The sequence below is a fragment of the Papaver somniferum genome, chromosome 1 (assembly GCF_003573695.1).
Source record: "Papaver somniferum cultivar HN1 chromosome 1, ASM357369v1, whole genome shotgun sequence".
In the NCBI taxonomy this organism is placed as follows: Eukaryota; Viridiplantae; Streptophyta; class Magnoliopsida; order Ranunculales; family Papaveraceae; genus Papaver; species Papaver somniferum.
In genome coordinates, this window is record NC_039358.1 from 50920235 (window position 1) to 50933753 (window position 13519).

General features: G+C 38.9%; 1 protein-coding gene across 1 annotated transcript; it reads right to left on the reverse strand.

Moving 5' to 3' along the window:
• Positions 1 to 8238: 8238 nt before the first annotated feature.
• LOC113328855 (GTP-binding protein At2g22870-like) lies at positions 8239 to 10551 on the reverse strand. The gene is made up of 4 exons (XM_026575852.1): positions 9938 to 10551; positions 9771 to 9840; positions 8883 to 9045; positions 8239 to 8679 (listed from the first exon to the last, which is right to left on the reverse strand). Exons 1-4 carry the CDS (start codon positions 10422 to 10424, stop codon positions 8470 to 8472), a joined length of 930 nt encoding a protein of 309 aa, XP_026431637.1. The 5' UTR covers positions 10425 to 10551; the 3' UTR covers positions 8239 to 8469.
• Between the last annotated feature and the right edge of the window lie 2968 nt (positions 10552 to 13519).

Here is a 13519-nt window from a genome sequence, read left to right on the forward strand (position 1 = left end):
GCCCCACCATGCCAAGCCAACCGCACCTTGCCTTGTCCCCAACCATGCTAGCCGCACCATGCGCCAATGGCATGCCAAACCCTTGGCACCACCATGCCAAGCCAACCGCACCTTGCCTTGGCCCCACCATGCCAAGCCAACCGCACCTTGCCTTGGCCCCACCATGCCAAGCCAACCGCACCTTGCCTTGGACCCACCATGCCAAGCCATCCATGCCAAACCCTTGGCCCCACTATGCCAAGCCGTCCGCGCCATTTGCCTTGGCCCCACCATGCCGGCCTTCCCTATGTGGCTACCAAAACGAAGGCGTGCGACGATCAACAACCACCCTTCAATCCTAGATGCAAATCCTAGCCGTCCAAGATCGCCAAACAACCATGGTAACCTTTGGACCAAAACCTTAGTTTTGGCCACGCCAAACCGCGCCAAGGTATGCCATGCCACATGTGCCAATGGCATGCCAACCACCTTGCCGCGCCATACCATGCCGGCCTTCTGTGCGGCTACCAAAACGAAGGCGTGCGACGATCAACGGCCACCCTTCAATCCTAGATGCAAATCCTAGCCGTCCAAGGTCGCCAAACAACGCATGGTAACCTTTGGCCCAAAACCCTAGTTTTGGCCACGCCAAGGCATGCCATGCCACATGTGCCAATGGCATGCCAACCACCTTGCCGCGCCTTACCATGCCGACCTTCCCTATGCGGCTACCAAAATGAAGGCGTGCGATGATCAGGGGCCATGCTTCAATCCTAAATGCAAATCCTAGCCTTCCAAGGTCGCCAAACAACGCATGGTAACCTTTGACCCAAAACCCTAGTTTTGGCCACGCCAAACCACGCCAATGCATGCCATGTCACATGTGCCAATGGCATGCCAACCACCTTGTCGTGCCATACCATGCCTACCTTCCCTATCCGTAGGCCTGTCAATATATGTCCGATATCCGGAATCCGTTTCCGAGTATTCGGGATCCTATAGGATTTTATCCGCTTTATCGGATATCGGATATCAGATACAGATACTTATCGGATATTTCTTCCTTAACCTATCGGAATCGGATTAGGCTCTATCCGTTTGGTTAATATCCGATATCCGATATAACATGGATTTATTTGTGATTTACCCTAATCATATTTATGATTTATTTTTGATTTACCCTAATATCCGATATCCGATACAAATATCCGATATCCGATATGAAATGTTTGAAAGATTGAACTTAAATTTCAATTATGAACATGTTTTAAAGGGTTTTTAACATTTTTTTTCAGAAACGGATATTATCGGATAAATATCCGATATCCGATAGCTTAGCCTATCAGAATCGATATTTGATTTTGATATCCTATAAAATATTATCGGATATCGAATATCGAATATCCGATAGTGCTTAACCTGTCGGATATCGGATTTCTGAATATCCGACGGATATTCTTCCATTGACAGGCCTACCTATGCGGCTATCAAAACGAAGGCGTGCGACGATCAACGACCACCCTTCAATCCTAGATGCAAATCCTAGCCGTACAAGGTCGTCAAACAACGCATGGTAACCTTTGGCCCAAAACCCTAGTTTTGGCCACGCCAAACCGCGCCAAGGCATGCCATGCCACATGTGCCAATGGCATGCCAACCACCTTGTCATGCCATACCATGCCGGCCTTCCCTATGCGGCTACCAAAACGAAGGCATGCAACAATCAACGACCACTCTTTCATCTAAGGTGCAGATCTTAGCCGTCCAAGGTTACCAGCTAATGCATGACAACCTTTGGCCTTAGTTTGGTCACACCTAAACAAAGCCAAAACCCTAACTTTTGGTCGCGCCTAAACTAGGCCATATTAAAGCCATACTGATCATGCTTTCATGTCACTGGCTACCAAACGAAGGGTTTCAATAATCAACGTCTACCTTTCCTCTTAAGATGCAAAATCTCAACCGTCAAAGGTCACCACCGATCCAGCAAATCTCCCAAGCTCAACTTGCCAGACAACAACAATGTGCTACATGTTTTCCATGAAAACACTCGAGACATCAACGCATGTCACAAACTGGGAGATGCTCATTAGGTATTGGTTTGGCGGTTTAAAGCGTGCGGCGTACACTACGCCCGTTATAAGAAAGTGTCATAAGGATGAGGCGGTTAGTAAATACAGGTAGTAATGGTGAAACGCTTTCTTTTATGGAACATCAATTCCAGGCGTTATCGGTTACCACCTCCTCCCATTTACTCACCCGTTTTCCATTTCTTAATGAGACCAGAGTACGTTTCACTTCGACTTGTATCAATAGGCATTACCTATTTCCACCGAACAACAAGTTCAGGTCAGAAGCATACAACACTCAGAAAACATTTGCTAGCTTTCCATCTGTTAGCTTCCCACTTTCTGATACAAGTCGTGAAACAACTACTCTTCCAGAATCAACTATTCTGGTCTCAACACTCTCTTTGCTTCCCTCCCCAAAACCAACCCTTCTCCTTCACTTTGTGACCGAAGCAAGTCTGGAACGGCCATTTCTTGGTTTATGCCGGATTTGTACAGATTGATCTCTCGAATCTAAATTACTCCCTTGCAGTACATTGTTTAGGGCTTAAACTCGTTTCTCACCCACACACTCGAAATTACCAAAATCAGCAGAAACCGTTTTCACCCTCAAACAACAGGCTTCTAAGTACCATGGTTTGTGGTGTCCTCTGAATATCCTCCTGTTGGAGCTCTCGATAATAAACGGCTAAGTGACCGAAGATCATATCTACAACAAAAGTATCTAGTTCAAACCGGTCCATAGGAAAACATATGTAATCCGATTCTAACAAGAAAAACACACAAGAATTTGAAACATCGGGAATCGGTTTATATGACACATATATAAAAATTGATTGTGATATGAAATTTGAAAATAAAATTTCCATAATCGGTACATTAACCACGTACATAAAAACCGATTGTATGAGCTCAAAGTTCAAGAAAATTACTACCCAGAATCAGTTTATGCTAATGCACTTATAAACCGATTCTGGTGATGTCTTTTCATATTCAGATTTTTATCCAGAATCGGTCGACGCTAATCATCCTATAAACCGATTCCACTGCATGCTCTTCATGGAATGGAGAACAAAACCTAGAATCGGTTGATAGGGTAGATCTACATAAACCGATTCTAGGTAAATCAGAGATTTTGATTTTCAAAATTGAGGTAATTAAACATGTAAATCAACGAATAAATGCTAATAATAGAACAAGTTGATGGAGATTTACCTTTTCTTGGTTGGATCGGAGATCGTTGAACGTGAAGATCAAAAAAAACATTAGGGTATATGGAATTTGGAAATATTAGATGAGAATAAAAAGTTTTTTTTTTAGCCTTTACTGAAAATTGTAATGGATTTGTATATATATGGGTTGGTTTTAGGAATTAATTTGAGGCTAAATTGGTCTTTTTGTCAAATTTTACACCCCTTAGTCATTTGCAAAAGTTGGGAGAGGAAATTGATAGGCCTCAAATAAAACCCATATACCTCAAACTAGGAAGGTTTTTTAAAGTAATACTCGATGATATAACATTCTCGTTATAGTAAAAAATTGGTCCCGACTCGGGCCCTTAGTGCTAAAATAATGAATTCGGTAAAATCATAAGACATTGTTTTAAAATTTTCTCCTTAAGCATTTATATGTCCCAAAAAATATAAAATAATAATACAACTAGACGAACAAAAAATAAATTTCTTACATATTAATTTTTTTCTCAAAATATGATTCAATAATTGGTTTTCTTTTTAAAAATAAAATAAAAAAACAAATCAAGTTGTATTTTAACCCTATTACACTTAAAAGACCAGGAGTCACGTTGTTGTATTGCAACAAAAAGTATTGAAGTGTGATTGATACTTCTAGTGCTTGTATTTATATTGTAATTAGTCAATGTATGATATTTCTACAAAATTAGTCGATATTGTACTTATAATCTAAAATCATTATTCAACCTCCAAACTATGAATTTTATTTTAAAATAATATGATGTCATCTTACATGGCTCAAATAGTTGGTTATGCCAAGAGCTTTCTCAATTCTTACTTAGCCATAAAGTAATAACTTATTATATTATCGATAATATAATATGTTGGATATTTTCAACAAACCTTTAATTTGTAGGCACTATAGCAGAGTTTCTGTGATCAAAATTACATGACGAAGATGATCCTAAAACCTATGTTGAGGCAATAAGTTCCAGAGATGCTAATATCTGGAAAGAGGCTATCAATGATGAAAAGCATTCACATTTGACAAATGGAACTTGGGTATAATGTGATTTACCTCGTGGTGCTAAGGCAATATGATGTAAATGGATCTTCAAGATAAAGTTGAATGTAGATGGTACCATTGATAAGTTTATGGCCACATTGGTTGCTAAGGGTTATAAACAAAGACATGGTATTGATTCCTTTGATACATATGCTCCTGCTGCACGAATCACATCTATTCGTTGCTTGATCGCACTTGCATCTATTCATAAGCTAGTTGTGCATCAAATGGATGTCAAAACATTTTTTCTAAATGGTAATTTAGAAGAAAAGATATATATGGAACAACCTGAAGGTTTCGTATTATCAAGCCAAGAGAAGAAAGTGTGTAAATTAGTAAAATCCCTATATAGCTTGAAGCAAGCTCCCATGCAATGGCATGAGAAGTTTGACAAAGTGGCTTTGTCATATGGTTTTGTTGTCAATGATGCTGATAAATGTATCTATAGTAAACAAGATAAATCTGGATGCATAAGTCTCTGTTTGTATGTTGATGACATGCTTATTTTTGGGTCTGACTTGTCTATTGTATAAGATACTAAGAAGTTTCTTAGTTCCAATTTTGACATGAAAGATCTAGGGGAGGCTGATGTGACATGAGGAATTAAAATCCTAAGAAAGGGAGATGAGTTGGTCTTAATCAAATCTCATTACATTGAGAAATTTCTCAAGAAATATGGTCATTTTGATGACAAACCAGCCCCTAGCCCTCTAGATCCTAGTGTGAAATTAATGAAGAACACTGAAAGAACTCATAAGCAACTTGAGTATTCTAGTGTTGTCGGTAGTCTTATGTATGTTATGCATTGCACAAGACCGGACATAGCCCAAGAAGTGGGAGTGCTATATCGTTTCTCAAGTAATCCGAGAATTGAGCATTGGAAAGCAATTTCAAGAGTGTTGGCTTACTTGAAGGGAACCATAGATTATTATGGTTTACATTTCTAGAGTTATCCCGCTGTTTTAGAAGGATACAATGATGCGAACTGGAACGATGTAGAATCTAAATCCAAGTCTACAAGTGGATGGATATTTACATTGGGAGGTGTTGCTGTGTCTTGGAGTTCCAAGAAGTAGACCTGCATTTCTGATTCAACAATTTTATCAGAATTGATTGCACTTACAAATGCATGTAAGGAGGCAGAGTGACTTAGAAACTTACTAGTAGAAATCCCATTATGGAAGAAGCCAACTCCTTCAGTCATGATTAACTATGATAATCAGACTACGATCTATAAGGTCTCCAACAAGACTTATAATGGAAAGTCAAGCTATAAGGTCTCAAACAAGACTTACAATGGAAAGTCAAGACATGCTAGTCTTAGACATCATATTGTAAGATAATTACTCAAAAGGGGAGTAGTTGTAGTGAACTATATTGAATCAAAGAAGAACTTGACAGATCATTTTAACAAAGTGTCTACCAAAGGACGTGTTTTCAATAAAGTGTAAGGAGATGGGACTCAGGTCTGTGAAAGAAGTTCGATCACCAATAACGAAACCCAACTTATGTTTTGAAAAGGATAAACTAATTTCAATAAGGTACTAACAAGTTATTGAAGTGGTTATGGTACACTAAACTAAAACTTCTCATTGTCCTTCTAGTGTAGTGATTCTACATGATCTTAGGGATGGATGAAAATCCTTAGTAAGTCTAACTTTTATCACAAGGTATCTCGCAGAAACACCTTCGAGACTTACCTATATGAGTATATGGCAATCAGGCTGTTTCCTATGAGAATAAGACCGTTCTCAGAAAAAGACTCATGAATCCAGGAGAAAACACAGGGCCATTAATGTGCGAGCTACAAAACACACTACTGTCGGAAATCAATATGTGTGGAGGTTCCGGTTTTATCACAAGGGGTACTTGGTTCAAGATTAAATTCACCATAGGACCTCGATAAAGCTTTGAATATCTTACACTAAGTTAAGGTTCAATCCCAAAAGGTACCTATCATTTATGTATTGGTTCCAACGATGATGCTTGAACTACGTTGGCTTGATCCCACTCGGGTACGTAGGCAGTCACTTGAGTGATGCATCCACTCGAATTTCAAAGCTTTTTATACTTTGTTTTGGTTTTTTGAAAATAAGAGGAGAATGTTGGATATTTTCAACAAACCCTTAATTTGTAGGCGCTATAACAGAGTTTCGGTGATCGACCTGATCGGTCAGGTCGCGGGGATCTAGGGGGCAGCGCCCCCTAGCAGAGTGCGAAACAACGTCTCGGAGGAATTTTTCTGTTTTAGGGTTTCTAATGACAGTTAGAAAAACTGAACAGAAACATCGTTTTCCCAAACAGACACCATTGTTGGAAGAGATGTCTATTCGCACTGAAAAGATGCCCGTTGGAGATGAAGAGTCATCTTCAACAGATGTTAAACTCTCTATAAATTGCGTCCTTGTTTTTCCATTCAAAACACATCAAAAACTCTCTCTGTTTTCTCTCTAACGAGCATCATCAGAATCAAAACCTGTGTGTTCTTGGTTGGGTCAAGGTTGTACAAGCTTTGAATCCAACATTGTTGTAGGGCTTCAAGTATCCAGACGGCAATATTTTATTGACCTATTTGTACTCGTCAATATAATTGGGAAGGGTCGAATAATTGTCGAAAATAATCTATTATTAGAGCCTTGAACCCCAGAGACAACATTCTTTTCTTCACCCTGTTTTAGTATCAATTTTCCAACAATATCTCTTTAAAACAATAATTTTTCTTAGTCCTAAATCTATTATTTTATAGAAATTATATTGTAGTGCATTTAGATGCTTATACTTCTAAATAGTGGAATTATGAATGTTAGAGTGCACGAGGCTTGCCTCTTTTTCCAAAAATAAAAATAAAAATAAAGATGTTTCTGCTTCTGTTTCTCTGGGAGTCAGATGCAAAAGTTAGAAACAAAATGTTTTTTTTGCTTCACAAAGCTAATATTTTTTGTTTCTACGAGTCATTGTGAAATTGGATACTCAAAATAATCTCTGACTAACCATGTACTTACTGCAGTCTGCAGAGACTCGAGAGAAAGATTGAGATACGAATAGAAGTGGATGAGATGGAACAATGGAATAACCAAAAGAAGTTCAAGTCATAATGAAGAAAGAGGTGGAGGGAAGAAAAATTTTGAGTAAATTTATTGAAAATTAGTGAAAAATACAGTGCATGGGATATTATGCTTCCCACCCAGAAAAAGAAAGAACGTAAAAGCCAAATATAATAGGGAGAATGACAAAGATAATGGGAAAAATTGGCTTAAACATTAATGTGCTACTTCATGGACTAAATAAAAACAAATAAACCTTTGCCAATAATCATTATGAATCTATGATCTTTAAGTTGGTTAGGCTCAGGCGCTCAGCTCTTTCAAATCCATATAAAAACTCTTGTATGGGTTCTGGTCCTTGAAATGATGCGACAACCACCACCACTACCACTAATAAAATGTTTCGAGAAGGAGAAATTTGTGAGCAAATTGAGGAAGAAGATATTAGAGATGTAGAGTAGACTTGTAGTAGAGGAATGGCTCTTTCTTGGAGAAAAACAACATTGCTATCGGGGGATATTAATTTATTTTGGGGTAATACTATAATCTATGTAGGATAAACATATATCACCATTAGATTGGTATGCCCCTAATGAAATTGATACCAAATACTCAAATTGCGAGATAGTGAATCTCAGTCAAACCAAAGACTTGTTTATTGTGCACGCACCTTTTGATTCGACCCTGCTGTCCTTTATCTTGTCTTTCTCTCGAGTATCCCCTTTTTCTTTTGATTTCTGCTCATTTCTCATTACTTTACCTTTGTTTTTTTCCTTTTCCTTCCTAGCAATCTCTTACCTCTTTTCAACGGATAAAAAGAGCGATTTGGTGATCTCTAATCTACTGTAGTTTTCACAGTGAGATTATTAACGAAACCAAGTTCCATGCATAGTGCAATTAATCGAATATGCAAGACTGTGCAGGCACAGTGACCAAAAACACTAGAAAATATGCTACAACCAACAGCCGCACCCATGTTACTTATGTTTCATCCTTACAAAAAGCAGCAAAAAGAAAATGTAATCTTTTGTTACTTGATGATGATTAGTAATTAGCCAGACTTTGAGAGGCCTTCTACATATAAGATTACATCCGGGAGATGTTGCAAATGTTTATTTTTACTGATCCCAATAGTTCCTTAGCTGCGACATATGAAGAAGAAGCTCATCCCTTCCCAAGCCGCTCACACTACATGTCATGATCCATGGTGGAGGTTGTCGGTAGTTTTCTCTAATTATGTCTTGAAAATCCTTGATGTTCTCTTCGGGCCTATTTCCTTTCTTGTTCTTCGACTTGTCGCACTTGGTAAATACAAAAATCATCGGTATCTGAAATCCTCAAGGAAGTGAAAACAAGCGAATGAGAGAGGTGAAAAGCTCAAAAATTAGCAGTGGAAGTAGCAGTTTCGGTGCATTCACAATTTCACATCTCTGTTGAATTCTAAAGGTCCCAGTTAAAAGTAAACAAAATGCAAGCAATTGACATATTTGGGTAGATTTAACAAACTGAAAAAGAGAAGTAAGAAGCATACCTCATTACGACCAAGCCAATTAGCACAATCAAGGTCAATCTTCCGTGCAGGAATACTAGCATCAACAAGTAGCAATACAGCAACAAGAGTATCTCTGTTTAAAAAGTAACCTTTGGTCAATGCAGACCAGTCCATCCGAGTAGATTCAGGAGCATTTGCAAACCTGCAGGAAAAAGAAAATAACAATCACACTGACAGCTGACAAGCCTTATATATATATTTATAAGAACTCGGAAATAACCTTCAACAGCTATATTGGCGTACTAGTTTCTTTATTTTTAGCTAATACTTTTGCTGACATGTCTCTGTGCAGTTAAAGTCTGGATTACAGAAAGTCATTTAGGGTTAATATCATCTAAAATAGAGTTCATACCACCAAGAAACACTCATGAATAGCTCATCTACAATCTGAAGGCCCAATCACTAATAAACCTTGAGAATCATACCCCAAAAGCCGATAATTAAGAATCAATTCCATATGAGTCAATAAATGATACATTTGTAGTTTTATCTACTCAAATTCTACACGGAAAACACACACCACAACAATGAGTACATCACTTCTATATCAGGATTCTCAACTTCGCTGAGCTAGTGGTTAGAAGGGTAAGTGACATCAAAAAACTTTAAGCATAGTAAAAGCGAACTTATTATTATCACCATGAAAACTTCATTTGCAGTTTTATCAACTCAAATTCCTACACGGTGAACACATCTAAACAATAAATACATCACTATATTAGGATTCACAACTTCACTGAGCCAGTGGTTAGAAGCACAATGACGTTGAAAAACATTAAGCATATAGTGCAAGCGAATCTATTATTATCACCATCCAAAACTCCCAAACTCTAAAAGATACCGCTCTTAAGATTGTGTTGAACTTACCCATAACCAGGCAAATCCACAATGTACCAGCTTTTGTTAACCAAAAAATGATTTATAAGTTGAGTCTTCCCTGCATAAATTACACAAAAATTGATCAAATTTACAAGAACACAAAACTAACCAACTATCAAATTCAGCACTTAAATTAAAATGCAAAGTAATAAAACCTGGTTTCTTGGAAGTAAGAGCAACTTCTTTCTTGCGAACAAGCGCATTAATAAGCGATGATTTACCAACATTAGATCGACCTAAAATCGCAAACTCGGGAAAATTATCCTTCGGGCAATCCTTTGGTTTAGCACTACTCTTTATAAATTCGACTTCTTTGATATGCGAGTGTCCAGCATATGGACCCAGAACGATATTTGAACCAGGAAGAATCATATCTCCTGTAATTGCCTCTGGGTCTACTCCAGGAGGAACAAAAAGTTCTCTTTTGATGAATTTTGCTGCTTCAGGTGAGTTTGAGGTCTTTGAAGCTGAGGCATGTATATGATGTACAGATGAAGGTGAAGAGAGATTAGGTGTTTGATAAATTGAGTGTGAGAGAGGTTTTTGAAAGTAAAGAGAAAAAGGAAGAGAAGAAGAAGATGATGATGAAGCGGATAAAAGAGAGTAAGTTTGGAGGGGAAGGAATCGCTGCCGCAGTAACATTTCTTCAGATTTCTGGGATTTGGCGGGGAAATTTTGATGCAGTTTGGATGCTGTTCTGAGACCTTTTTAAAGAAAATAAAACGACTCGTTAATGAGTTGCTTCATATAGAAAGAACGCAACGGGGGAGCAGTGACTACTCCAAATGAATTAGTGCGGCCCAAGTTGGCCCATGAATGTAGTTTGCTTCTTTCTTTTGGCCAACCATCAAATGCTCTTTCCCACTATGGACACTGTAATTTCCAGAAATAACTCCTTATAAGGAGTTAAGGATATTACCTAAAATCATTGTTCAAAATCATCAAAAAAAAGAATATAGTTTGCTCATATATTTTTTTTTTTTAATATGAATAGAGAATTTTTTATAAAAATTAAATAGAGTTTTGAACGTTTTTATCCATTGAAAAGAATCTGCGATCTAGGAAAGACTACTCTCTTGCCACTCTTCTTCAATATTCAAAGACCTAGCATGTTTAGCTAATTCATGAGATACATTTGTTGATGGTGGTTTTTAGTATAAAGCGAAAACTGTAAAAGTCTGTCTACCTGACCCGGCATCAGAAGTAGTAGACCTTGATATATCTATATTCCGCAGGGAATTTGGAGAATATATTAGAATCTGATGAGTGCATATGTCTCTCTTCATGTTATATTGAAACTCAAGCTCCTAGATGAATTGTTCACTAGTATAGAGCCTAATGAGTGTTTAAGCTCCTAGATGCATTACTCACTAATGTCGGAGCCCGACTAATATTTTCCTATGCTATGTTCCCCAGCTGAACTCTCAATGTTGGCATGACATGACGATTAATGTTCACTTGCAGCAGAGTAGCACGAATCTCCCGAAATGTCAGTATTGAGATCTGCATGAAAGTACTCACACAGGCTGCGCCACTCTCTGATAAAGAGATTTTTCGTGTCAACGCGCTTTTTAATTAAAAGTTAGCAGGATTGACACACTTAAATTCCTTAAGGAAAACCTAGACTGTCCGTGTCAGTCTTAAAAAGCAATCACAACCACACGATTTGGCCAGACAATTTGACAAGCATAACCTACTCCCAACGGAACTAGGCAATCACCGTGATGACCACCGGCGGGCCCACTAGCATCCTGGTAGGCTTCTAAAAGGTCCTAAAAATTATCCCCGGCCAAAAACTTGGTGGGCCCGGAGATATGTATAAAATTAAGCGCAATAAAAACGGAGGCCTACAGTAATACCGCAAGTGCACGGTCGTCAGTTGTAGCTCGTGCAAGTACGGGTCGATCCACAGAGACTGGGTGTGTTTTGGAGTGTCTAGCTATTTGGGCTCTAAATTGCTATTGTTGGGCTTTGAATACCCTTTGAGTAAATTGGGCCGAACTGAGTTTGGGCTCAGAAATGTGGACTATGGGCTTTAGGTCTTAAACCTTGTTTTGGGCTTTTGGTGAGCTCAAGTTGTGCTCTGGGCTTTTGGGCTCAATGGGATTGAGCTAACAGTGGACTGTGGTCTTTTGATTAGACCTGGGCTTTGGTTTGTAAAGGGCCAATGGTTAAAAACCCAGGCTTTGGACTTATGGGCTTCTGAGTTTTTGGGCTCAATGCAGCAGCAGCAGTGGAAGGAAAAGGCAACATGAGAGTTGCAGGGCAGATGGGTTGCAGCAGCAGCTGCACAAGCAGTGCACAGCAGCACAAGGCCAAGAAGACAGCAGCACAAGCAAGGAAGAAAAGCAATGCAGCAGTGCAAGGCAAGTGAGAAAGAAAAGATGGCAGTGAACAAAACAGTGAAGACAATAGAGAAAACAAGCAGAGAACAATGCAAGAACTAAACAAAGCAAATACTAGACAGCAAAGAAAGATGACAAAACAAACCAAGGCCTAAGGCCAAGGGCAGGGAGGTGGAGAAGCTAACAGAGCAATGCTAAGGCATGAATACAGGCATACAAAAAGAATGGGAAGAGAATTAGCTTGCTATGAGCACTAATTTCTACCAATGCTCAATCAAAACATTGCATCCTAAGCATACAAAAGGAATGGCAAGATAATCAGCTTGCTATGAGCACTGATTTCTTCCATTACTCAATCAATTCAGTGCTTCAAAGGTTTCTAGCCTAGCATTCCATTAAACTAACAGCAGTGAACTAAACATTAACCTAACAGTGAGCATTTAACTAACAGTGAGCATTTAACTAACTAGTGAGCAACAACAGTGAACTAACATGGAATTAAACCTAAACAGTATACTAACAGACATTTAAACAACAAATATAAACATTAACAGTGATTCTAGCAGTGAGATAAACATGAACAGGGATTGATTTGTAACTGAAATTGAACATTAAAATTAAACATACACTAACCCAAATTTGGGGGAATCTTGGCTAGCCCAAGAACACCCCTAACAGTAGCAACAACATCCATATTTATAGTTTACAACAAACCCTAAATTTTCGAAACCCTAAATTGAAATTAGGGTTTTCTCAAATTCCCAAAATTACTCACTGATTTCTGTTGATTTGCGTCTAACCCACGCTTTATCTTCTTCTTCTGCTCCTGCCTCTTCAAGTTTTGTCCCCTCTTTCGATTGTGTAACCCTAGCTTCTCACTGTTCTAGCTTGTAGCACCTAGTTTGATGCTAAAAACGAGACAAGGGAGAAACTTGGGATGGGGTGGTGATGTACGGTGTGGTGTGGTGTCTGTTGCGACAAGGAAGAGAGGCAGGAGCTCGAGTTGCAGAGCTCTGCAACTGTCGGGTGAAGGAGAAGGAAAAGAAAGAGAAGGGAAGAGGAAGAATGAGGTTGGTTCGATAGTTTTAGGGTATGGGATGTTCTGGTGTGAGGCGGGTCCATCAAGAGGTGATGTTTCGTGAGATGGACCGTGGGATGTGAAGCTGGTAGGTGGATCGGATGGTTCCTCCTGAAGAGGCTGGTAGCGACCGTCAGATTTTTTTGATACAACGAAGTTAACGGCTCTAGATGGGGTTAGGTGTTGTAGTGTAAGGCGGAGATATCAAACTTTGATGAACAGCAAGGGAGCGACCGTTGGATTCAACTACCATCTAATCTGAAGGCTTGGAATTTCAGCGCTGTGGTGCTTGGCAGAGACTTCAGATTTTGATG